Here is a 25034-nt window from a genome sequence, read left to right as displayed (position 1 = left end):
CATCACTTGTCCTGCTTGTAATCCTCATCTTATTTCTCCATTTCATTTTATTAGTTCAGACACGATACTACAAGAACAGTTACAGCCTATACAGCGACATGGATTTCAGAATTATAAGCTGTAACAGAACGTAAATATTAGTCATTAACGATTTCTGTACATAGTTACGTCATAATCATTTGTACAGACGAGAAAGTAGAGTTATTATTATTTATTTGGAAACAACACACAAATGTCTTCCTGAGTCGTCAACGCTGAGGTGAGGGTCAAGGGTTTCACAATATCTTCGAAGCCTTAAATGAACCACGAAGCATCTCTTGACCACGGTGAAAGTGTGTCTACTGTAACAACCAATGAAGCAATGAATTAATCACCGTATTGTGGGTGTTGATAAGTCCCGGATGAGCTATACTGGTAGTTCTCTCTCCGTTCCCCTCCTCTAATTCCATTTTAACTAGTGAAGCACAAAGTTAATGGGTAGTTAGCTCCTAGTTGACGGCACCAGAGGCTATTATTACCGGCCCTTACATCCACGTTGATGGGGTGATCATAGAGGGAGGTGTGTGTGTGTGTGTGTGTGTGTGTGTGTGTGTGTGTGTGTGACTAACACACACACACTGTACATCAGAGGTAGTGGGCCTTAGGTCTTTATTTGCCAGGCTGACTTGTGTGCCGGCCGCTATAGGTGGGTGGCGGGGGGGGCAGGGGGTGACAATTGGGCGCGTGGGCGACTGGGGGTGGAGTGCGTGGGCGACGCAATGATTGGAGTGCGTGGGCGACTGTGGGGAATTGAGTCGTATTGGGCGACTGTGGGGTGGAGTGCGTGGGTGACTGTAGGGTGGAGTGCGTGGTGACTGTAGAGATTGGAGTGCGTGGGTGACTGTGGGGTGGAGTGCGTGGCTGGGGTGGAGTGCGTGGGCTGTGGGGTGGAGTGCGTGGGCGACTGTGATTGGAGTGCGTGATGGTGACTGTGGGGTGGAGTGCGTGGGCGACTGTGGGGTGGAGTGCGTAGGCGACTGTGGGGTGCGTGGCGGGCGACTGTGGGGTGGGTGCGTGGGCGACTGTGGGGTGGGCGCGTGGGCGACTGTGGGGTGGAGCGCGTGGGCGACTGTGGGGTGGAGCGCGTGGGCGACTGGGGTGGGCGCGTGGGCGACTGTGGGGTGGGCGCGTGGGCGACTGTGGGGTGGAGCGCGTGGGCGACTGCGGGGTGGAGCGCGTGGGCGACTGTGGGGGTGGAGCGCGTGGGCGACGCTGTGGGGGTGGAGCGCGTGGGCGACTGTGGGGTGGAGCGCGTGGCGACTGGGGTGGAGCGCGTGGGCGACTGGGTGGAGCGCGTGGGCGACTGTGGGGTGGGCGTGGGCGACTGGGGTGGGCGCGTGGGCGACTGTGGGTCCAGGCGTGGGCGACTGTGGGGTGGGCGCGTGGGCGACTGGGGTGGAGTGCGTGGGCGACTGTGGGGTGGGTGCGTGGGCGACTGTGGGGTGGAGTGCGTGGGCGACTGTGGGTGGAGTGCGTGGGCGACTGTGGGGTGGAGTGCGTGGGCGACTGTGGGGTGGAGCGCGTGGGCGACTGTGGGGTGGAGCGCGTGGGCGACTGTGGGGTGGAGCGCGTGGGCGACTGTGGGGTGGAGCGCGTGGGCGACTGTGGGGTGGAGCGCGTGGGCGACTGTGGGGTGGTGGGTGTTGCGTCATTTATTGGAAGACACTCGGTTTATAATTGTATTTTAATTAGTATTTAACAATTAGTAATATTTAATAGTAGCAGCAGTAGTCGTAGTGCTAGTTGTGGTAGTGGTGGTAGTGGTGGTAGTAGTAGTGGGGTTAGTGGTGGTAGTAGTAGTGGGGTTAGTGGTAGTGGTAGTAGTAGTGGGGTTAGTGGTGGTAGTGGTGGTGGTACTATTATTATTACTACTATTATTATTATTACTATTATTATTATTACTATTATTAATGAGAGAAGATGAATAAATGGACAAATAAATACCTTTACTCACTGATAACTGATAACCGTAATTCTGGCCCACATCCTCCCCTCCCTCCTTCCCTTCCCTTCCCTTCCCTTCCCTTCCCTTCCCTCCTTCCCTTCTACTCTCTTCTTTCCTATAAACGAACAGCTAAATATATTTTCCTTCTCCTCCTCCCCCTTCTCTTCCTCTCCCTCCCCTTCCTCCCCTCCTGCTCCGCCTCACCTTCCTCCCCTCCTGCTCCGCCTCACCTTCCTCCCCTCCTGCTCCGCCTCACCTTCCTCCCCCTCTTCCTCCTCCTCCTCCTCTTGCAGTCGAATAAATTTATAGTTTCCCCGTGTTGGCGGAGAGCAGCTGCCTCTTCCCTCCACGTCGACGTCTTATTGTTCCCTCTACGTCGACGTCTTATTGTTCCCTCCACGTCGACGTCTTATTGTTCCCTCCACGTCGACGTCTTACTGTTCCCTCCACGTCGACGTCATATTGTTCTCTCCACGTCGACGTCTTATTGTTCCCTCCACGTCGACGTCTTATTGTTCTCTCCACGTCGACGTCTTATTGTTCCCTCGACGTCGACGTCTTATTGTTCCCTCCACGTCGACGTCGCATTGTTCCCTCCACGTCGACGTCTTACTGTTCCCTCCACGTCGACGTCTTATTGTTCTCTCCACGTCGACGTCTTATTGTTCCCTCCACGTCGACGTCTTATTGTTCCCTCCACGTCGACGTCTTATTGTTCCCTCCACGTCGACGTCTTATTGTTCTCTCCACGTCGACGTCTTATTGTTCTCTCCACGTCGACGTCGCAAATCATTCCCTCCATCTTATTGTTCTCTCCACATCGACGTCTTATTTGTTCCTCCACGTCGACGTCTTATCATTCCCCTCCACGTCGACGTCGCATTGTTCCTCCACGTCGCATTGTTCCCTCCACGTCGACGTGTTCCTCCTCGTTGTTTTTATCAGTGATAGTTACGTCAATTTGCCTCCTTGAAAATTCCGGATTGGCCTCCTCCCTCCCCTTCCTCACCCCCCTTCCTCCACCCCTTCCCTCCACCTCCCCTTCCCTCCCTCCCCCTTCCCCTCCCTCCCCTTCCTCACCTCCCCCTTCCTCCACCTCCCCCCTTCCCTCACCTCCCCTTCCTCCCCTCCCCCCTTCCCCTAACCCCCCCTTCCCTCCCCTCCCTTCCTCCACCCCCATTCCTCACCCCCCCACCACCCACTCCCCTACCTTCTCACCATGCCTCCCCCCTACCCCTAATCCCCCCTTACCACCGCCATCCCCCCTCACCCCTCCCCTTCTCCCCACCCCACCACTCCCCCTTCCCACCCACCCCTACCTCCCCTTTCACCACCCTCCCACCCCTTCTCTTCCATCGCCTCCACTCCCTCCCCTCCCCCACCTCCACCCCTCCCTCCCCACCCCTCCTCCCTCTCCCACCCCACTCCCTCCCCTCTCCTCCCCTCCCCATGGCTTCTCATTGACTGAAATACGACCTCTTCATTTTAGCCCTTTTCTTATTTAATTTGTGGCGGCGTAGTGGCGTAGTGGGGCCTCTTGGTGGTGAATGATGGAGACGTGGTGGTGGAGACGTGGTGGTGAATGGTGTGAAGGGTGTGGAGGTGGAGGGTGTGGAGGTGGTGGAGGGTGTGGGGGTGGAGACGTGGTGGTGGAGGGTGTGGAGGTGGTGGGGGTGGAGAGGAGGGTGGGTATCAGTTTTTTTTATTGTATGCTGAGAGAGAGAGAGAGAGAGAGAGAGAGAGAGAGAGAGAGAGAGAGAGAGAGAGAGAGAGAGAGAGAGAGAGAGAGAGAGAGAGAGAGAGAGAGAGATTCTAAAACTATTACCGGTTACAGTCTGGTTAGAGGTTCATAAGCTCTTAATTGTCGTGTCTCCAGATTAATTAATTATAGAGTCACTTTTATTTAATTGTTACCTGCTAATTAGTTTGATCTGTGGTAATCCTAGTTTTGTTTTGAGGGTAAGTTTGTCTTGTGATGTCTTAATTGGTTGGTGTAATGTCTCTTCTTGTTTTGATTGGTTAGTGTAATGTCTCGTCTTGTTTTGATTGGTTAGTGTAATGTCTCGTCTTATTTTGATTGGTAGATTTTAATTGATTTTCTGTGCTGTTTATTATGGGTCTGTTGATTGGCCCTGTTTCCCCCTCTTGTTGCTCTGCGATTGGATGTGGTATTTGTTGTTGTCCTGTGATTGGCTGAGCGATGCCACGTTGATCTCTGATTGGCTGCTGTGAGACGAGCCCTGAAGGTTTTGTTTTCTTTTAATCGGCGGTTATGTTAATGCCATTGTTGGGTGGTTGTGGCGGCGTGGTTGAACACACACACACACACACACACACACACACACACACACTGTTTATTTTGCATTTGTCTCCTCACGGGAAGTTACGGAGTCGAGGCACAGAGGAGGAAGATGTCAGGGGGAACTACTTGAAAGTGTGTGCGTAGTTGTGAAGGGACGGGGTAGTGGTGGTGACTGTGGTGCTTATAGACGCTCTACCATCACCATACATTTCCTTGGCGTTACACAATCAGGAAAATTGTGATTCGGGCTTGTGAGTGCAGATTCAATGTTTACATGAGATACAGACAGCAGTGGTTTGCTTGTGTTGAAGTTACGATAAAGGTGATAAATTGATAATGTAATCTGTATATATGAATAACAATCTACCTGGTAATAGCCGAGTCTTGTCCTGTGTACATGTAAACAACGGAATCAGTCTGAAATTTGTTTATTCTAGATGTTTGTGTCTCATCCACCCACGCACCCGCCCATCCATCCACCCATTAAATATTATTATTATTATTATTATTATTATTATTATTATTATTATTATTGTTTTCGCACCCAGGCCCTGATGTGGGTCATTGACCTGTGCCCTAGTGGGTTAATCCCCTAAAAAATAAAAAATAAAATAACAATAAAAAATAAATAATAATAATGTGGAAGTCGGCATGGACGCGGGATATGGATAAAAACACGTGTCTGTGGATATACAACGGTGATATGGAGGCGGATGTGGATACCAGGATATAAAGGGGAATAAGAGCCTGATAAATAGTGGACATGAACCGGAAATACGAACAGGAAAATCAGTAGATAAAAGCAGCGTGCGCGTTGAGAGAGAGAGAGAGAGAGAGAGAGAGAGAGAGAGAGAGAGAGAGAGAGAGAGAGAGAGAGAGAGAGAGCACCATTAACCTGCAACACCTTTCATCTACTCACTAATAACGGGTTATTACATCTGTGGCATTTAGTTAAGAAAGGAGTGGAGGGAAGGGAGGGAGGAAAGGGGCGGAAGGAAGGAGGAAGGAAGATCATCTTGCGGTGATTTTAGGGCAGCATCAAGAAGTTAGGGCAGTATTAAGGGTGGGTGGGTAAGTCAGCTGGGCAATGATAAGGGTGGGTGGGTGTGTGTGCTGCCCTGAGCGTCCCTCCCTAGAGGCTCTTCTCGGGGTCTTCCTTAAGGGGTGGAGGAGGGCGGGTGAGGTTAAGGCACGTGACGCCCTCGTAATAACTCGGCAATACTGTGGAGGAGCTCATTGTGTGTCTGGCCTATACATGGTGTGGGAGTCGCCGGCGGGGTGGGGTGGTGGTAGAGGTGTGGTGGAAGAAGTGGGGTGGTGGTAGAAGGGGTGTGGTGGTAGAAGGGGTGAGATGGTGGAGGTTTGGGGTGCAGGGAGGTGGTGAAGGAGGTGTTGGTCTTTGGGTGGTGGTAGTGAAGGTGTTGGGTTCTGGTGGCGGTCGTGAGGAGGAAGATGATGATGAAGTCTGTTGGAGGTGATAGTGAGGGAGGGGGAAGTGTGGTGTGGTGAAGGTGATGGAGCGGGTGTTGGGGATGTGGGTAGAAGGTATGGTGATGGTGGTGGTGATTTAGGTTAAGAGACTGTTGGAGAAGATGCTGGCGAGAGAAGGAGGGAGAGTGGATGGGAAGGATATCAGGAAAGGATAGTGGATGGGTTATGGGTCTGGGTATAGTTGACTGAGTGGGTGGGTGAGTGGGTAGATGAGTGGGTGGCTCGATAAATTGGGTGTGAGTGGGACCTTAATTAAAATGAGAGCCACCACTTGACAACATCTCTCGTAGTTGTGTAGTAAATAATAATAACCTTCACGATTATTCTCTCTGTGTCATCTTTTATCATGTGTTCTACTACTTCCTTCTACGCTGTTTATATTCCTATTTTTACTTACCTTTTCATGTATTATTCTCTTGTTTATTGTTATTATTAGTCTATCACCACCTTCATTTTGTGTGTGTGTGTGTGTGTGTGTGTGTGTGTGTGTGTGTCCTCCCTGCAATAGTATACAGTACAGTACATCACGAGGCAGGCCAGCCAGGTGAGTGCTGTCCCACAGGTGATATCGGTAAAACATAACTGTATTCGGATTCCCTCGAGACTCGTATCCGCTGAATACATATTAAAAACATAGCATCATTATAATTACAGGACTTGGCTGGATACGTGCGCTTTTATATTCTTTGTTTTGTTGTAGCGCAGAATAGAGGTTGTGCTTGTGGAGAGGGAGGCGGGGGGGGTGGTGATGTGGGCAAAGGGAGGATATTGTCTTCACGCGTAAACGACAAGTGCTCAAAACAACACCGCCTGCTCGCATATTGAGGAATGTTGTGGTATTGGAGAAACATCTGATCTTTGTGTTTCGAGGACGAGGAGGGGTGATAGAGAAGGGGTGGAGATGTGAGAGTGGGGTGGGGGTGTGGTTGTAAGATAGTGTTGGGGTAGGTGGGGGTGGTGGTTTAGATGGAAAAAGAAAATGGAGTTGGGATGGGGGAAGGGGAGGGAGGAGGGGGAGACGGGTGCTGGAAATGATGAATAGAAACTTAGGATAGAGGTATTGTGAAGGGGGGGGGGGGTAGAGAAGGAAATGAGGATGTGTTAAATTTGGGAAGTGTGTGTGTGTGTGTGTGTGTGTGTGTGTGATGTTCCTGATGCCTTGTCTGGCCGTACGTGATGGAAGTAATTTAATTCACTTTCATGGCGGATAAAGTGGTACTCGTGTTAAGTGTGGAGTCAGATGGAGGTGATGAAGAGCTGTGAGGGAGCAAGGGCGGTGAGGGCTGTGAGGAGGAGGGAGGAGAGTGTGAGGGGCTGTGGGAGGGAGGGAGGGAGAGAGAGAGGTGAGGCTGTGGAGAGGGGAGGGAGGGGGTGAGGGCTAGGGGAGGGAGGGAGGAGGTGAGGGGCTGTGGGGAGGGAGGGAGAGAGGGAGGGTGAGGGGGTGGGGGAGGGAGGGGAGGGAGGGAGGGAGAGAGGTGAGGGGCTGTGAGGGAGGGAGGGAGGGGAGGGAGGGTGGAGGGGGAGGGAGGGAGGGAGGGTGAGGGGCTGTGAGGGGAGGGAGGGAGGGCGGTGAGGGGCTGTAGGGAGGGAGGGAGAGAGGTGAGGGGCTGTGGGGAGGGAGGTGAGGGGGTGAGGGGGGCGAGGGGGGGAGGGAGAAGAGGTCAGGGTGTGAGAGGGAGGGAGAGGGAAAGAGGTGAGGGGCTGGGAGGGAGGGAGGGAGAGAGGTGAGGAGCTGTAAGGGAGGGAGGGCAGTGAGGGGCTGTAGGGGAGGGAAGGGAGGAGAGAGAGAGGGAGCTGGGAGGGAGGGAGGGAGAGAGAGGGGTGGAGGGAGGGAGGGAGGGGGTGAGGGGCTGTGAGGGAGGGAGGAGAGGTGAGGGGGAGGGAGGGGAGGGAGAGAGGTGAGGGGCTGTGAGGGAGGGGGAGGAGGGGGAGAGAGGTGAGGGGCTGTGAGGGAGGGGAGGGAGGGAGAGGAGAGGGTGAGGGGCTGAGGAGGGAGGGAGAGGGTGAGGAGCTGTGGGAGGAGGGAGAGGGAGGAGGGGCTGTGAGGAGGGGAGGGAGAGAGGTGAGGGGCTGGAGGGGAGGGAGGGAGAGGGAGGGGCTGTGGGGAGGGGAGAGAGAGAGGTAAGGGGCTATGAGTGTATAGGGAGGTGAGAGGCGAGACTCGGGAGATCCAGCCAGCCATCTTGACCGCTAAAATCTCATTATGACAGTCTTGTTAAATATGTCGGTGCCTCGGATAACCCATGCTGGTTCGTCCTTCCCCTGTGTGGTAGGCTGCCAGGCTCAGGAGAAAGCGGCCGAGAGACTCACACCCCTTGAAAACGAGAGAGTGGAGTGGACCATCAGCCCAGGAGAACGAGGGGTACAGCAGGAGACCAGGAGAACATTGAATTAGATTGGGGTAATAAGCGGGAGGTGGAGACTGGCGGATAATAGTAGGTATCTCCTTACACACAAACACACACATGGTGTGTCCCTGGCATCGCTGTTCCTCATAATGAGGAGGAAGGCGCCCTGCCCCGGAAAGGAATTGTTTTCACCCGCAGAGGCTTACACAAGTTGCTGCGGTGATTGACAGAACCATCAGGAAACTTGCGTTGTGAAATTCGCCAAGTCTGGTCGGGAACGGCAGGACACGCGGAAATGATTTACGCGGCGGGGAAATAGTTCGCCCTAGGTGTATGCAAATGGTGTTATATTATATAAGTTATTTATGATAAACCGACATTTATATGATAATTCATCGGTTTGGTGAGATTTATAAAGGCCTGAGTGTCCTTAAGATCTGGTAGACTGGTGTGTCGCCCGGGGGTGATAACGCTGGTTGTGTAATTTCGATTTCGATGTGAAGGTAAATGTGTGTGTGTGTGTGTGTGTGTGTGTGTGTGTGTGTGTGTGTGTGTGTGTGTGTGTGTGTGTGTGTGTGTGTGTGTGTGTGTGTGTGTGTGTGTGTGTGTGTGTGTGTGTGTGTGTGTGTGTGTGTGTGTGTGTGTGTGTGTGTGTGTGTGTGTGTGTGTGTGTGTGTGTGTGTGTGTGTGTGTGTGTGTGTGTGTGTGTGTGTGTGTGTGTGTGTGTGTGTGTGTGTGTGTGTGTGTGTGTGTGTGTGTTTGATTGATTGATTGATTGATTGATTGATTGATTGATTGATCTGGGGGGGGGGTGGGTGGGTTATACTGTGATACTGTTGTAATCTCTGTAATACCTGTATGTATATGTTTGTATCAGTACTGTACTTTTTTTTATTGATGTTGGTAATTAATTCCTGGTCAGTCCACAGTACCCCAGGTTATTTATATCACCCGCTGGTAGACAGATTAATGTGTTTGTTTTTTATCAAGATTTATTTTGGCACTCCTACTACCATTACTATTGTTGTTGTCATGTTTAGTACTAACACTCACTGACCCACGTTGACATGTAATGGTATAACCCCAGCTAATTGGTGTTATAGTATTTATCAGAACAGACATAACTTAATCACGTCATTGTGCAGTACTGGTGACAACACATCCACCTGCGGTAAAGGCCTGGAGAGTGTTGTCCGAGTCAGTCTTCATCAAGGTAACGAGACATTTGAGGTGATAGAGGAGATGTCGTACAAGATTGTGCCATTTCTCCTCCCGTCGTCAGGATTTTGCTCGACTGTTAGGATAGGCCAAAGTGTGGTTGGTCCTTGACACACTTCAGCTCGATGCCCTCACCCGACTCTCGATAGCTCTCATGAGTGTGAAGTCTTATTACGCCCTTGGAGACAATCAGACCATGTAAGGGGTCGACCCACTACATAAGGCTAGGACCGGCGCCATGACCTACGACTTTGTTCACGCCCTAACAATGACGGCGAGGCGACAGAAGGTTGTAACGAGTGACACCCGCGCCCTGAGCTATCCGTCTTGCCGCGAGATTTATGTTGGCTCGTGTAAATGTGAGTTACGTGCTGCCTGCTGGAGACGCTGAAGAGGGAGCACCTTTGTGGAGAGATGAGTGATTGTGGTAGTTTTGACAGCAACGGTAACCCTCTTAATGCAGGTAGTGGAGATACTGATAATGTTTACACTACTACTACTATTTTTTTTATTTTTTTTTATTTTTTTAAAGTGGCCTCCATCCCACCCCCCCCCCCTTATAGCCACACCTTCGCCGCCATTTTATTACCTTAAAATTAAATATCCTACTACTACTACTACTACGACTACTACCACTACCACTACCACTACTACTACTGATAATATTGATTGATTTATTATTATTATTGTTGTTTTGTTATAGTTATTGTTGTTGCTTTTGTTATTGTTATTATTGTTGTTATATCCGACTTTGCAGTGTTGCCAACTTGAAGGTCCACGTATCACCAGAGAGGTAACATTGACATTATCAGTTCACCGCTCATCCACCCCGAGGGACTTGATTAACTACCCCGAGGTGTTCACTTAATAAACGCTTACCACTTGGCCACCTCATTTAAGTGGTCGTTTCAGAGGTTCATAGGCGGCATGTTGCGTGAGTCATTAGTCATTATGAACCGTTAAATAGCATCACAGTCTTCCGTAGTCAACCCGAATCTTCATCTGACACTTAAGGGGACACCCCATCATCTGACACCCCATCATCTGACACCCCATCATCTGACACCCCAGCAGTTGACACCCCAGCAGCTGACACCCCAGCTGACACACACCAGCAGCTGACACCCCAGCAGCTGACACCCCATCATCTGCAGCACACCAGCAGCTGACACCCCAGCAGCTGACACCCCAGCAGCTGACACCCCATCATCTGACACACCAGCAGCTGACACACCAGCAGCTGACACCCCATCATCTGCCGACACCATCTGACACCCAGCAGCTGACACCCCATCATCTGACACACCACCACACTGCAGCTGACACACCAGCAACTGACACCCCATCATCTGACACATCATCTGACACACCAGCAGCTGACACCCCAGCAGCTGACACCCCATCATCTGACACACCAGCGTCTGACACACCAGCGTCTGACACACTGCAGCTGACACCCCATCATCTGACACCCCATCATCTGACACACCAGCAGCTGACACCCCAGCAGCTGACACCCCATCATCTGACACACCAGCAGCTGACACACCAGCAGCTGACACCCCATCATCTGACACCCCAGCAGCTGACACCCCAGCAGCTGACACCCCATCATCTGACACCCCATCATCTGACACCCCATCATCTGACACCCCATCATCTGACACCCCATCATCTGACACCCATCATCTCCCATCATCTGACACCCCATCATCTGACACACCATCATTCGACACCCCATCATCTGACACCCATCATCTGACACCCCATCATCTGACATCTGACACGCCATCATCTGACACGCCATCATCTGACACCCCATCATCTGACACCCCATCATCTGACACCCCATCATGACACCCCAGCAGCTGACACCCCAGCAGCTGACACCCCATCATCTGACACACCAGCAGCGACACCCCATCATCTGACACCCCATCATCTGACACACCATCATCTGACACCCCATCATCTGACACCCCATCATCTGACACCCCATCATCTGACACGCCATCATCTGACACACCAGCAGCTGACACCCCATCATCTGGACACCCATCATCTGACACCCCATCATCTGACACCCATCATCTGACACCCCATCATCTGACACCCCAGCAGCTGACACCCCATCATCTGACACGCCATCATCTGACACACCAGCAGCTGACACCCCATCATCTGACACCCCATCATCTGACACCCCATCATCTGACACCCCAGCAGCTGACACACTGCTTCATCACTCACCCTCCACTAAGCCCACAATATGCTAGAGGCTCAGTGACTGACTCACCTAATCCCACCTGCTTTGACTTGGCTGGTGTGTGTGTGTGTGTGTGTGTGTGTGTGTGTGTGTGTGTGTGTGTGTGTGTGTGTGTGTGTGTGTGTGTGTGTGTGTGTGTGTGTGTGTGTGTGTCGTTTCCACCTTTCCTCTCTACTTCCCATTAATGCTTTCCTGTTGTGAGCCATGAACCAAATTAATGAACACACACACACACACACACACACACACACACACGGTTTATGATGCACTTTAGTTTTAGCTCATCAAGAAGTAGGATTTACGCTCATTAATAATATTTAACTCTTTTATTATATGTGCGTATAAATTTCTTCACTTGCTTTGTTTATATTTCAGGTATGTTGACGACAGGTTAATGAGGAAGGTGTTTGGGACGATGGAGGTACGCTTTTGGTATCTCTGTGTGTGTGTGTGTGTGTGTGTGTGTGTGTGTGTGTGTGTGTGTGTGTGTGTTTAACGACTGGGCCATATCATAACACAGGATCTTGTATCAGTGGGAGGAGAGAATTGAATTGGGTGCCTCGTATACCCTGGCACCTTGTATGTATATCCTGGCACTATGTATGTATTCGCTGGCACTTTAAATGTATGCTCTGGCACCATGTATGCTCTGGCACTATGTATACTCTGGTTCTTTGTCCTAAATCGTCGTATAACTGAGTTGGAAAGCCTGGGTTTTATCCTTGAGTTTCCCCTGATCTTCTACTGTCATGTTTTCTGTTAAAGAGCCATTCCGTTTTGAGAGTCGTGACCTTGACCTAATTTGCACACACACACACTCACTCACTCACTCACTCACTCACTCACTCACTCTCTCTCTCTCTCTCAGTACCGAGACATAGCTGAACACGTTTAAGCTGATGTGTTAGATGAGCAGAAGTGGCACTTGGTCCGTGGAGAGAGAGGAGGAGGAGGAGGAAGGGAGAGAGGAGAGGGGAGTGTTGGTGTCATTAAGTGCAGTAATGAGGTAATTAGAAGACAAGCAGTGTAGCGCGTGCTTGAGCCCTCCCTGGCCTCCCTCTCCCTAGACTACCCTCCTCCTCCCTCTCCTCCTCCTTCACCCTCTCCTTTACCCCTCCTTCTCTTCCTTCCCTGCCCCCAACCGTCGCTCTTCCCCTCCTCCTCTCCCTGCCCCTCCTTCATCCCTTCCTCTCGTAACCCTGTCCCCACCTCCATCGCCCCCTCCTTCACCTCTTCCACCTTCACCCTTCCTCCTCCTTCACCTCCACCCTTCACCCTTCCTCCTCCTTCACCCTTCCTCCTCCTTCACCCCCTCCTCCTCCTCCTTCTCCTCACAGAACTCAATAGAAAAAGTGACTGAACACCGTCCCACCGAACCATGTTAATTATAGTAAATCACCTATAAAACACCTGTAATTAGTGTATCACCGAATAACATATTACCTGTAATATGATTCGTAAAGAACAAATAATACCAGTGTTTATTTTACTGCTGAATAATCTGTTAAAGTTTATCACATACATAAAAAAATACCAGTTAGTATTTCATTATTGTTTGTTGTGTTAAATACATGAATTACCACATAAAAATAACCGAGTTTTGTGTTTGTGTGAATCGTATGTTAATTCTAATGAGACGCGTCGTAAGAATGTGTTTGTGTTTGTTTGTGAGATAATATGCTAATTGTACCCTGTGAGAGTGAGCACCGACCTACACACACACACACACACAGACACACACACACACACACACACACACACACACACACACACACATTAAACCTCTTCTTCCCTAATTAAGGAACTCACCTGGAGGAAGACTTACCTGTGTTATAATGAGTTTGATGGTGAAATATTTGTATAAGGGAACACATGAAGTTTAACCCCCAGGTTATTTCACCTCATGATTTAAATATCTTAATCCTACACCTGGGTTGAGTTAGGTTAGATTAGCTGGGGTTTGGTTAGGTTAGCTTGGGTTGGGTTAGGTTAAGTTAGTGCTAGGATAGTTAATCTTCAGGTGGAATAAAGTGGAGATTCGGGTATAAAGTACAGGTAGTGTAATTACCACAAGGTGATAGTGTCGTAATGGAAGCCCCCGAGATAAGTTGTAATTAGATATGACCCTAACTGGCCATTGTGTGTCACGCAGGAAATACCAAGACGATACTTAAGAGGCGACGATAATATTCTGGGTAAATAAAGCTCTTGATAATGTAATTAGTATAAGGTGGAAGGTAAGAAATTTAACCCCCATTATTATTTAAATTCAGAGATGAAATTTTTAGTCTGTTGACGAATTATTTTGCCTCTGGAGATGTTAATTTCTCTCAATGTTTGGTTTTTATGTGAGAGAAATATTATAATTTTACCTCCTTAAATATGGTATAAATTGAGACACTACATTGGATACTGCACTCGATTGCCTTCATTCTCCCAACTGCAAAGACAGGTACCCGTTCACGTCTCATTTGTCGACTGTCTTTACATACTAGTTATCATTGTATACAAAATGTTCACGTAAGTCTTTAACTTCCATTGCTCGAATTAAAGTTTTTGAAACCTGTGAATTTACTGTACTGTAGTTGTAATCTATGCATTATAGTACTGTAATCACCCAACGTCATAATAGTTTCTAGTTAAAGAATATATAAAGCTAAATTTTACCTTTCCTGTAGCTAAAATTACCCACTAGCAGACCACCACCTCTCCACAATCTCTCAAATGCGTCTTTGTGGTGTCGGGTGTTTTAAAAAAGGTTTCCCGAGTTAAAAATAAAAAGTTCTTCCCCTTTTGAACTGTTACTGTGAGAGCCTGTCTAGCTGACACTCCCTAGGATCAGCACAGAGACTTGCAGACTAGAAGGAATTATTATCTCTTGGCTCTGAAGGAGAGGGGAGGGGGGTGAGGGGAGTAAACGTCAGCATCTACAGGAGAATTTTGACCCCTGGTGTACACTCCTGAGGTCGACGTGTGTGTGTGTGTGTGTGTGGCGGCTTACATGGTTCAGTATACTCATTAAAAGTCGACCTCATTAATGACACTGCACTCCACTACGTACACTTATTATGAAATATATATAATTATTTGTCTATTTTTTCCCCGATATATACATTATTTTTTTTACGCTTCCTGGAAAAACAATATTAAAAATTACAGTGCAATAAACACACACACACACACACACACACACACACACACACACATACACATTACATAACTTAAGGGAGAAATATGTTTTAATAAATAATATAAATCATTATTGCGTGCATGTCAGTCGGTCAGGATAATAATATAGTTAACTGGTTTTCTTTACGTGTACAAGGGGAGACTTAGGTAAAAGACTTATTGTGTTACCATATGACGCAGATTGGAGGTGTCATCAGTGAGAATTGTGTTGTTTGGTAAGGGAGTGTGTGTATGTTTGTGGGGGGGGGTATAGGAGGAGCTTGTTTGTAGGGGATGGATGGGTGGGGAGGGTGTATTGTTTTATTGGGGGAGAAGAGGGTTAGGTGGGGGATATGTTTCATTTTGTTTACTAAAGTTTCCTGTTTAAATACGACCCACGACCACCACTACTACTACCATTACTACTACTACTACCACCATTACTACTACCATTATTACTACCACCACCACCATTTCTATTGCTGTCAGAAATTCTTCAGGCATATTTTCCCCTAATTGAAGCTTATAGACAAAGAACATCACTGACCTTCACCTTTATTCTCCAAACTCGATAAATTAATAAAAAAAACCCACTAAACTGGCGAAGGTTTTTGGCATCAGAGTGACTTAAAAAACATAAACTATCTGTACTTGGGGTGATCGATGAATTTCAGAATGAACACTGTGACTCCTGTTGTCTCGATAGGATTGTCAAAATTCTTCGTCCTTTGTGTCATATTTTTTCAACACAATTTTGTATAGATATTTTTTTTGAGTGAATGTATATTGCCTGGGCATAGCTATTAGTCTCTCTCTCTCTCTCTCTCTCTCTCTGTCTGTCTGTCTGTCTGTCTGTCTGTGCGTGTGTGTGTGTATGTACGGGCATCAAAACACACACACACACACACACACACACACACACACACACACACACACACACCTTGCCGTACAGTATTGTAGTAGTGAGAGGCAAGCGGGCGGGTCAGCGTTGTAGAAAACTAAAATCCCGTGAAATGTTGAGCTGTAAATCTCACCCAGAATATAGCCGAAACGTTATGTGGGTCTGAGATTTTTATCCAGCCTATTGCCGGCAAATATAAAGCTAAATTTTGACAGCCCGGAGGTGAATTTTTCTTGGGGTGGATGGAGGAGGGTGGGAAAGGGGAATTTTTAGGACCACATTTTAGACTATCCAATATCTGTTCTTCCTGATCTGACTGATATTTTTTTGTGTGTATGTTCGTGAGGTATTATTTTTTTTAGCCTTTTTTTCATGTATGGTTCACCACTGTTTGTAAAGAGTTGTTAATTTATTTTATTTTTCCACTTTTGTTGATCATTTGACTCAACTGGTCACGAAGATCATTTCAACTGTTCATTAGGTTTGGTTTGGTTAGCGTTTGGGTGGTTAATCTTCATATGAACCCAAAATATACGGTACCGGTATATGATTAACTACATAATACTGTACACTACATCGACTGTACACTACATAATACTGTACACTACATAAACTGTGCACTACATAATATTGTACACTACATAAACTGTGCACTACATAAACTGTACATTAATAAACTGTACACTACATAAACTGTGCACTACATCGACTGTACACTACATAAACTGGTACCACATCCACAGGTCACCACATCCACAGGTCACCACATCCACAGGTCACCTCATCCACAGGTCACCTCATCCACAGGTCACCTCATCCACAGGTCACCTCATCCACAGGTCACCTCATCCACAGGTCATCACATCCACAGGTCATCACATCCACAGGTCACCACATCCACAGGTCACCACATCCACAGGTCACCTCATCCACAGGTCACCTCATCCACAGGTCACCTCATCCACAGGTCACCTCATCCACAGGTCACCTCATCCACAGGTCACCTCATCCATAGGTCACCTCATCAATAACAACAAAACGCCTGATATTGAAAAGACTTCGGAGCAACACTGGCTGCCATCTTCAACACTATACATTGAATTATATGTACCTTCAAAAGTTGACGATTTTCGGCCATAGAAATCATAAAAACGTTGTTAGTTGATGTCTTAACTGTAGAGAATATTAATTAACGTACTGTAGCTCACCTGTGGAATATTGTCTTACCTGGAGAAAAAGTAATTAACGTACTGTAGCTCACCTGTGGAATATTGTCTTACCTGGAGAAAAAGTAATTAATTAGCATAGCTCACCTGTATAGTGTCTCAGGTATTGTATTCGTTAGTTATCACAAGGGGAGAGTGGTCTTAGGCTGTCTGGGAATTAAGTTAGTTTAATATATATTTTTTCGCGAGTCAGTTGGTGTGGATGAGGCCAGCGGTGAGGTATATTTTGGGAGCGTGGTAATGGTTCTGTGAGGGAGGGAGGCGAGTGGATTATGGCCCATCTGTCTGTCTGTTTGGCATTTTACCCCCCTCCTCCGCCTCACTTCCCTCAATTCTCTCCCGGCCATCCTCTTTCTTATCCCTCCTTTTCTTCTTTCCTCTCCCTGTCATTCTTTGTCTCTTCATTACTCTTTTGTGAACCCTAACATCCCACATCTCTCTCTCCTCACCACCACCATAAATATAATTTTTCCCTCAATTTTTATAAATTTATTGTTCATATAAATGTTATCCTCAGGGGGTAGGTGTTCAGCGGAGCGGCTCACACTAGAATGTCACGCGGCATTTGTGGTGTAAAATGTGAAGTTCCCCCATTTATTCTCTCTCTCTCTCTCTCTCTCTCAATGAGCTGTCGAGAAAGTCTTAAGTATAAAGGTAGTGATGAAATATATTTTTTTTTTCTTGGTGTACGCGACGGAGGAGTCGATTGTGTTGTGTTATGTTGTGGAGGAGAGAGAGAGAGAGAGAGAGAGAGAGAGAGAGAGAGAGAGAGAGAGAGAGAGAGAGAGAGAGCGCGCGCACTCGTGACCCCTCTCCTCACTACCCACCTGTACCATAACACCTGTAATATCACCTGTTACCATAAATAATTAATATATCAGGTGTTATGTTGATCACCTGTTGGTAAAGAGGTTAATATGGCGCCCCCTGTTTACTATAATAAGACTGTAAATACAAACACTTAATTAGTCTTTGATGAATCTGAATTACCATAGGTGGAGTTGGAGTTACCTGGAGTAGTGAAGTATCTTAACCGGTCTGTGGCTCCCTAGATCAGTGTTAGGACGTTCTACTCGCACTTCAATGGTCACTGGTTCGATTCCCTACACGCCAGCACTTGTGAAATATGAGTTATATTTATATGAAGAGGCTTTAAAACCAATGGCTAATTTAACCTTTAGAACTTTTTACTAACTATATCGTTTAATTTCCGTTCGGTGTCTGTGTGTGTGTCGTGGGTAGTTTGTTTTTTAATCGTGTTGCAAATAATCGATGAAAGTGTTTACAGCCGACCTGCCTCTTACAGCTCCTCTCTCAACCTGTATATATTTTACTGACCCGATTCCCAGCACTCCCCCTCCCTCCCACTACCCCCTCTCACCCCTCTCTCATGGCGGTCATCACCTCTCCACAATCCTTTCACTTGGCGGTCATCATCTCCCCCCCACCCCTCTCACCCCTCTCATGGCAGTCATCACCTCTCCACAATCCTTTCATGGCGGTCATCATCTCCCCCTCCCCCCTGCCCCCTCTCACCCCTCTCTCATAGCGGTCATCACCTCTCCACAATCCTTTCATAGCGGTCATCATCTCCCCCTCCCCCTACCCCCTCTCACCCCTCTCTCATGGCAGTCATCATCTCCCCCCCTTCTGACTGGTCCAAAACATTGATGATCTTCGTGACACTTACCTCCCCTCTAACTCCCTCCCCCACCCCATCCTTTCCCCCTTCACCCCTCTTTTCCCTCTCTCCCCCCCTACCCCCGTTCCACCCGCTATGACAGATGACAGTCCTCTCTCCTTTGACTCTCATCCCCTCCACTTTGTGACAGTACACGCTTTCATGACGCTGTTTCGCATGAGCAGCCGCCGCCAGCAATCCATCCGTTACCCCCCCTCCTCCTCCATCTTCCCTCTCCTTGATTTGTCAATAACCTCATATTAGTTTTACCCCCTCTTCATGACCCTCCCGCCTCATGACAGCTGCAAATAAGGAAGGGGGTGACTGTGTGTGAGGGGCAGGGGTAGCAGTGTCTGAGGCAGGGTTACCATGAGGGGGGGGTGGCCTGTGCGTGAGGGGCAGGGGGACCAGTGTCTGAGGGGCAGGGGTTACACCATATGAGGGGGGTGACTGTGTGTGAGGCAGGGGTAACGGTGTCTGAGGGGCGGGGTTACCGTATGAGGGGGGTGACGGTGTGTGAGGGGCGGGGGGACGGTGTGAGGGGCGGGGGGACCAGTAGCAGTGCCACCAGCAGCTACACCGTCACCACCTCCTGCTTGTGTCACTACGAGGCGAGGCATTAAATGTGTTTAACTAGCCCTGAAAGAACTAATTTTGAAGCTCATATGATTTTTTATTTTGTGAACTAGGCTGCTGCTCGTGGCTCGGGTGTATCTTGGCGGAACAACAGAATTATTACTCGTCCTGTGAGTTTATATTACGTTCTCGTTCGTCGCCCAGAATCCGGACTCATACAGATTTCTTGTGACCAGACGCAAGGAAAACACCACACTGGTTGACTTAGATTTATACACAAAAAAATATAACAAAACACAAGTAACATAAACATTATACCAAAACTCTTTACCTTAGCGAGATACATTCACTCTACACCAGTTAACTGAGCAAAATAGCTGAGAATTGTGGTCCTCTGCTCGTTAATTTTCTCCTCTAATTGATGCTGAGTGAACATAACGAGTTTGAGTAGAGTTTGAGTGTAATTTTGATGCCAACTTTGTTTTTTTGTTTTTTTAATCTTCAAGTCATCGAGTTTAGTTCAATCGTTCATAATTTATTTATGAGGTTTAATTAATTTATCTTGCAATTACATGTGAATTAGGACCACAAGGATGACTTAAGTTCTTCCTCTGGCTGCTGTGGTGGAGGGAAGAGCCATGCAGGTCGTCCAGGCTCCAGACAGTATACGACCTAACTTTAGAACTCGGGGACGACACCCACAGTAACAATGACCACTTCTTCTTTCCTTTACTGTCCCTCCACGGATTATTATTATGCTATTTTTTTCTCCCCATTTTTACGACGTCGAGGAAGGAGGGAGAGAAAAGAAGGGCCCTCAAGTACCACCTTAAGACTTGAGGTGAGGGGCAGTTCTCACCAGGAATGTTGAGGAGGAGTTTAACACACACTATTTTCCTGGGGACTTGTGTCATCTCCTGCTGGGGTAATGGACACGGGGAGAGGGAGGGAGGAGGAGAAGGAGGGAAAGACTATGCCAGTAAGGGAAGAGGAAGGGAAAGACTATGCCATTGAGGGAGGGAAGAGAAGGGAGGGCTCTATGCCAGTAAGGGAGGAGGAGGGAGGGCTCTATGCCAGTAAGGGAGGAGGAGGGAGGGCTCTATGCCAGTAAGGGAGGAGGAGGGAGGGCTCTATGCCAGTAAGGGAGGAGGGAGGGCAGTAAGGGAGGAAGAGGGAGGAGGGCTCTGGCAGGAAGGGAGGAGGAGGGAGGGGCTTTCTTTGGCAGTAAGGGAGAGAGGAGGGGCTCTATGGCAGGGGAAGGGAGGAGGAGGAGGGAGGGCTCTATGGCAGTAATGGAAGAGGAGGAGAGGGCTCTGTAGCGTGGGGAGGAGGAGGGAGGGCTCTATGCCAGTGAGACAGGAGGAAAGATGAGAAATGAGGCTTCTAAACCAATGAGGGAAAACGATGAAGGAGGGAGGAAGAGGAGGAAGAGAAGGAAGGAAGAAGGGAGGAAGGAAGGGAGGGGTTTACCTGCTGTTGATTTAAGGGATTTGACTCCTCACCTACCCCCCTATCCTCTCCCCTTCCCCTCCTCCCCTCCCCCTTCTCCTCCCTTTCAGAGTTTGAGGCCGTGGAGAGGTCATGAAGTTCCTGAGGTATGTTGAGAGGTACCAGGTGTGTCTTGAAGCTCCTCCTCCAGGTGTGTCTTGAAGCTCCTCCTCCAGGTGTGTCTGTTAGCTATTTTTATTATTGTATTTATTTTTGGTTCGTCGTCTTGTTGTTGTTTTTAAGCCTTTTCTTCTTATTTCTTCTTCCTTGTTATTGTCCTCTCTCTCTCTCTCAGGCCTCTATTTCCATCTCTTAAAAGGTTCGTTATTAATTTAGCCGCCCTGGCTATGTTGTAGTGGTCCTGCTGTGGGTGGAGGAAGGAAGGAAGGAGGTGGGAGAGGTGGAGGAAGGAAACGGAAGGAAGGGGGGAGGAAGGGGGAGGTGAGAGGGGTGGAAGAGGAGGAGGCGGCGGTGGGTGGGCCAGGTATTGTAAGGTAATTACTAAGGTGCAGACTGTTAGTGTGTCAAGGCCGAGGTTGTTTTGTTGCAGTGTTCCCGCCCTCCTCCACCCACACCCATTTTCTCCACCCTCACTCTACATCACCTCCCACACCCTCACCCAACACCACCGCCCACACCCTCCACCTTTCTACACCCTCAACCAACGCCACCGCCCACTGTCTCTATCCACCTCTTTCCACTACCCACCCACCCACCCACTTTTCCTGCCCACCCACCCACCCACCCATTCTTCCATTCAGTACCGCCCACTCACCCTCACCCACCAACGCCTTCCTCCTCCCCCGACTACCCCCACCCATCCATCCACCCATTCAGTAACGTGCACTCCCACCCACCCACTCCCACCCACTACCACCCACCCTATCCAATATTCTGCATGATGTACACGCCAAAAGGATGTATTTTATATATCCCCGTAATAACATTTTACACGCTACGTATATCACTTTAAACACATCATAAATAACTATGTAAATCAGGTTATATCCTACACAAACTGGTCCATTGATACGCTTCAGATTAGTTGACGGAATGATGATCAGTGGTAACCTAGCCTGGCTTAATGTAATTACGTCCCATTGACAAAAATTAAAGTAATAATAATAATTTTAATAATAATAATAATAATAATAATAATATAGATAATAATGGTTTTAATAATAATAATAATAATAATAATAATAACAACAATAATCTACTTGCTAAATACGATAACTAGCTCAATACGATAAACCCCCCAAAACACTGAAAAACTTATCCACATACAGCACAACAATATTGTCCCAGAACACACGGGGCAGTAGAGTGAGAGGTGACCCGGGGGAGTTGGGCCAGAAGATTCCATAGGTATCATATAACCCGTCTCGCTAGTCTTAGATGAAACTGATACATACTTGTGGTGGTGTAGGGTAGGTCTTAGGCTGAGAGCTGCTTGGAAGGGTCAGGTGAGGTTTGCGTTAGGTCAGGTCAGGTTAGTGTGGTTAATCTTTAGGTGAGATAAACTGGGATGGCTATAATTCAGGTCATATGGAGGGGGATAATTCTGTTCAGTTTTCTTTAATAAAAGTTTTAGGTTTGAGTCGCAGAATTAGGGAGGTGTGAAGGCAGTACCGAGGCTAATTGTGTTCAGTATCAGTACGGTCTCTAATATATGGCACGTTTTACTCTTAATTACTGTATATGGCCTTCTTTTATTATTATTATTATTATTTTATTACTATTACTATTTTATCATTATATTATTATTTTATTATTTTATTATTATTATTATTATTATTATTATTATTATTAAAAATCGCAATGGGTTTTTCCTCCCCATATCTTCCCATAATAGAAAACGGATATTAATAAACGGGATACTATAAGAAATTTTGGTGTCGGGGGTCAGCGGTACTTAAAGGTTGCTCGTAAATTTTCCTGTTTGTGCCTCATTGACACTTTCCCAATTTCCCCCGGTGTTTTCTCTTCCCGGGTGACGGCTGTTATTTGTGGGTGACCCTCTGAGGTGCTCGGTACAGCTGGGGTGGTGGGGGGTGTGTTTGGGTACAGGATTAGGATGTTTTGGGGAGCTGTAAGATGGTCTATGATGCTTATAGGTGTTGGATACAGAGTGCAGGAATGTGAGATGGAGTTGAGAGTGGAATTATTCACCCCCCTTGAGTACGATTCTAATCCCTTGAGTACAGTGAGATAGGCTAATGGAGATATTTTAACATCTTGAGTACGATAATTTTAATCCCTTGGGCACGATGTCTTAATCCTTTAAATAAAAAAAATATTTTATCTTGAATGCCATGGTAATGGACTCCAGGGGGTTAAGCTATCGTACTCAAGGTTTACCTTGAGCAGGTAGTTAGTCGATGTGATTCTCCACCATAGTACAGTATAACTCAGAATAAACTGCCAGGTGAATCATTCAAGGAAGTATGGTCCTGAGAGCGAGTACATTGATTATGGGATTAACTCTTTGTTTTGTTTTATTTTATTTTGTTTTATTTTATTTTATTTTATTTTATTTTATTTTATTAATAGTAGTAAAGGTAGTAGTGGTATTAAATAAGGTAGTCGAACCAGTTCTACAGTCTGAATTTGTAGCAAATTTGTTGTTAAAAGTACGTACTGTAGGTAGGTGAGCCTTACTCTCAGGGCAATGAGTGACACTGTTAGCGGTCTTTTTTATTAATTCAAAACAAAAAATTGGATATACAGTAAGTACCTCACTGAGCCTCCTCACCGGACGACTCCTCGTCACTTTCCTGTCGACGGTGTCGACGGTGTCGTCGTTTATGCGGGGGAAGATGGTCGTCCTCCTCCTCACTGCACGACTCCCCTTCAGTTTCCTGTGGAATAGGTTGTTTCTGAGGGGAAAGGCGAGCAGTCTTCACCTCACTGCACCAATAGTCGTCAGTTTCCTGTGGAATAGTTCGTTTCTGAGGGGAAAGGCGAGCAGTCTTCACCTCACTGCACCAATAGTCGTCAGTTTCCTGTGGAATAGGTTGTTTCTGAGGGGAAAGGCGAGCAGTCTTCACCTCACTGCACCAATAGTCGTCAGTTTCCTGTGGAATAGTTCGTTTCTGAGGGGAAAGGCGAGCAGTCTTCACCTCACTGCACCAATAGTCGTCAGTTTCCTGTGGAATAGGTTGTTTCTGAGGGGAAAGGCGAGCAGTCTTCACCTCACTGCACCAATAGTCGTCAGTTTCCTGTGGAATAGTTCGTTTCTGAGGAAAGGCGAGCAGTTCACCTTCACTGCACCAATAGTCGCCGTCAGTTTCCTGTGGAATAGTTCTGTTTTGAGGGTGTAGACGATTGTTCCCGACACCTCCCCATGTAAAGGTGCTCGGTAGGACTTGAGGAAGGTGTTGTGGTTGAAAGTTCTTATTCCGGTGATAAGTGTTCGGAAATATGATTGTTCGTCTTGAATGTAGTTTTGAAGATAATACGGCGTCACTTTAGGTTGATTATAACTGTTTTCTGTCTGTGCCGTATTATAATGGATATTATTTTTATCTTAATGACTTGAATCTTTAAAATAGTGAGTGCTTTGGTAACTATGTGGAACGAAAACTTTCAGATGTTGGCTGTACACCATCCGTCCATCATTCTTGAGGGCGAACTTCTGGCTCTTCTCATCTTGGTATTTGATTTGTGCATCTCCGCGGTGCCAAGTTTGATGACTATTATATGGCATATAACAATCCACCATGCCTCCTTATTCATTAAAAATGTATTTAATATCCTCATATGTGCAATCCATTGGGATGTTTCGAACGTAAACCTCAAATACATCATATTCGAATATTTTTGAGCGGGCTTCTGCCATCTTTAAAACTGTCTATTTAGTGGTTTCATTCTGCAAGGAGTGTATGGATGGGTCGCCCTCAGTGTGGAATGTAGAAGAGTGTCTGCGCTTATTACTCTACTTGTCGTGAAACCGAGTTGCAGCGAACATAATTATAGTACTATTATACTACTTGAATTACTGTACCATTGTTGTAGTGAACATGTAGTACCATTGTTGTAGTGAACATGTTGTACCATTGTTGTAGTGAACATGTTGTACCATTGTTGTAGTGAACATGTAGTACCATTGTTGTAGTGAACATGTTGTACCATTGTTGTAGTGAACATGTAGTACCATTGTTGTAGTGAACATGTAGTACCATTGTTGTAGTGAACATGTAGTACCATTGTTGTAGTGAACATGTTATACCATTGTTGTAGTGAACATGTTGTACCATTGTTGTAGTGAACATGTTGTACCATTGTTGTAGTGAACATGTTGTACCATTGTTGTAGTGAACATGTTGTACCATTGTTGTAGTGAACATGTTGTACCATTGTTGTAGTGAACATGTTGTACCATT

General features: G+C 47.4%; 1 protein-coding gene across 1 annotated transcript; it reads right to left on the bottom strand.

Moving 5' to 3' along the window:
- Positions 1-679: 679 nt before the first annotated feature.
- Positions 680-24373, bottom strand: LOC121875503 (extensin-like). Its single transcript, XM_042380073.1, has 3 exons — positions 24257-24373; positions 23405-23942; positions 680-1665 (listed from the first exon to the last, which is right to left on the bottom strand). Exons 1-3 carry the CDS (start codon positions 24371-24373, stop codon positions 680-682), a joined length of 1641 nt encoding a protein of 546 aa, XP_042236007.1.
- Positions 24374-25034: the final 661 nt, after the last annotated feature.

Source organism: Homarus americanus, unplaced genomic scaffold, assembly GCF_018991925.1.
Source record: "Homarus americanus isolate GMGI-L3 unplaced genomic scaffold, GMGI_Hamer_2.0 scaffold39745, whole genome shotgun sequence".
Taxonomy (NCBI): Eukaryota; Metazoa; Arthropoda; class Malacostraca; order Decapoda; family Nephropidae; genus Homarus; species Homarus americanus.
This window is presented reverse-complemented; position numbering and strand designations above follow the sequence as displayed.

Excerpts from the sequence above, each read along its gene's own strand:
- LOC121875503 (XM_042380073.1), bottom strand. The coding sequence starts at position 24,373 with ATGGTGGATTGTTATATGCCATATAATAGTCATCAAACTTGGCACCGC. Across the intron at positions 23,943-24,256 it reads TCAAGAATGATGGACGGATG|GAAACTGACGGCGACTATTG; the intron begins GTGTACAGCCAA and ends ACTATTCCACAG. Across the intron at positions 1,666-23,404 it reads AAGTGACGAGGAGTCGTCCG|TCGCCCACGCGCTCCACCCC; the intron begins GTGAGGAGGCTC and ends ACCACCCCACAG.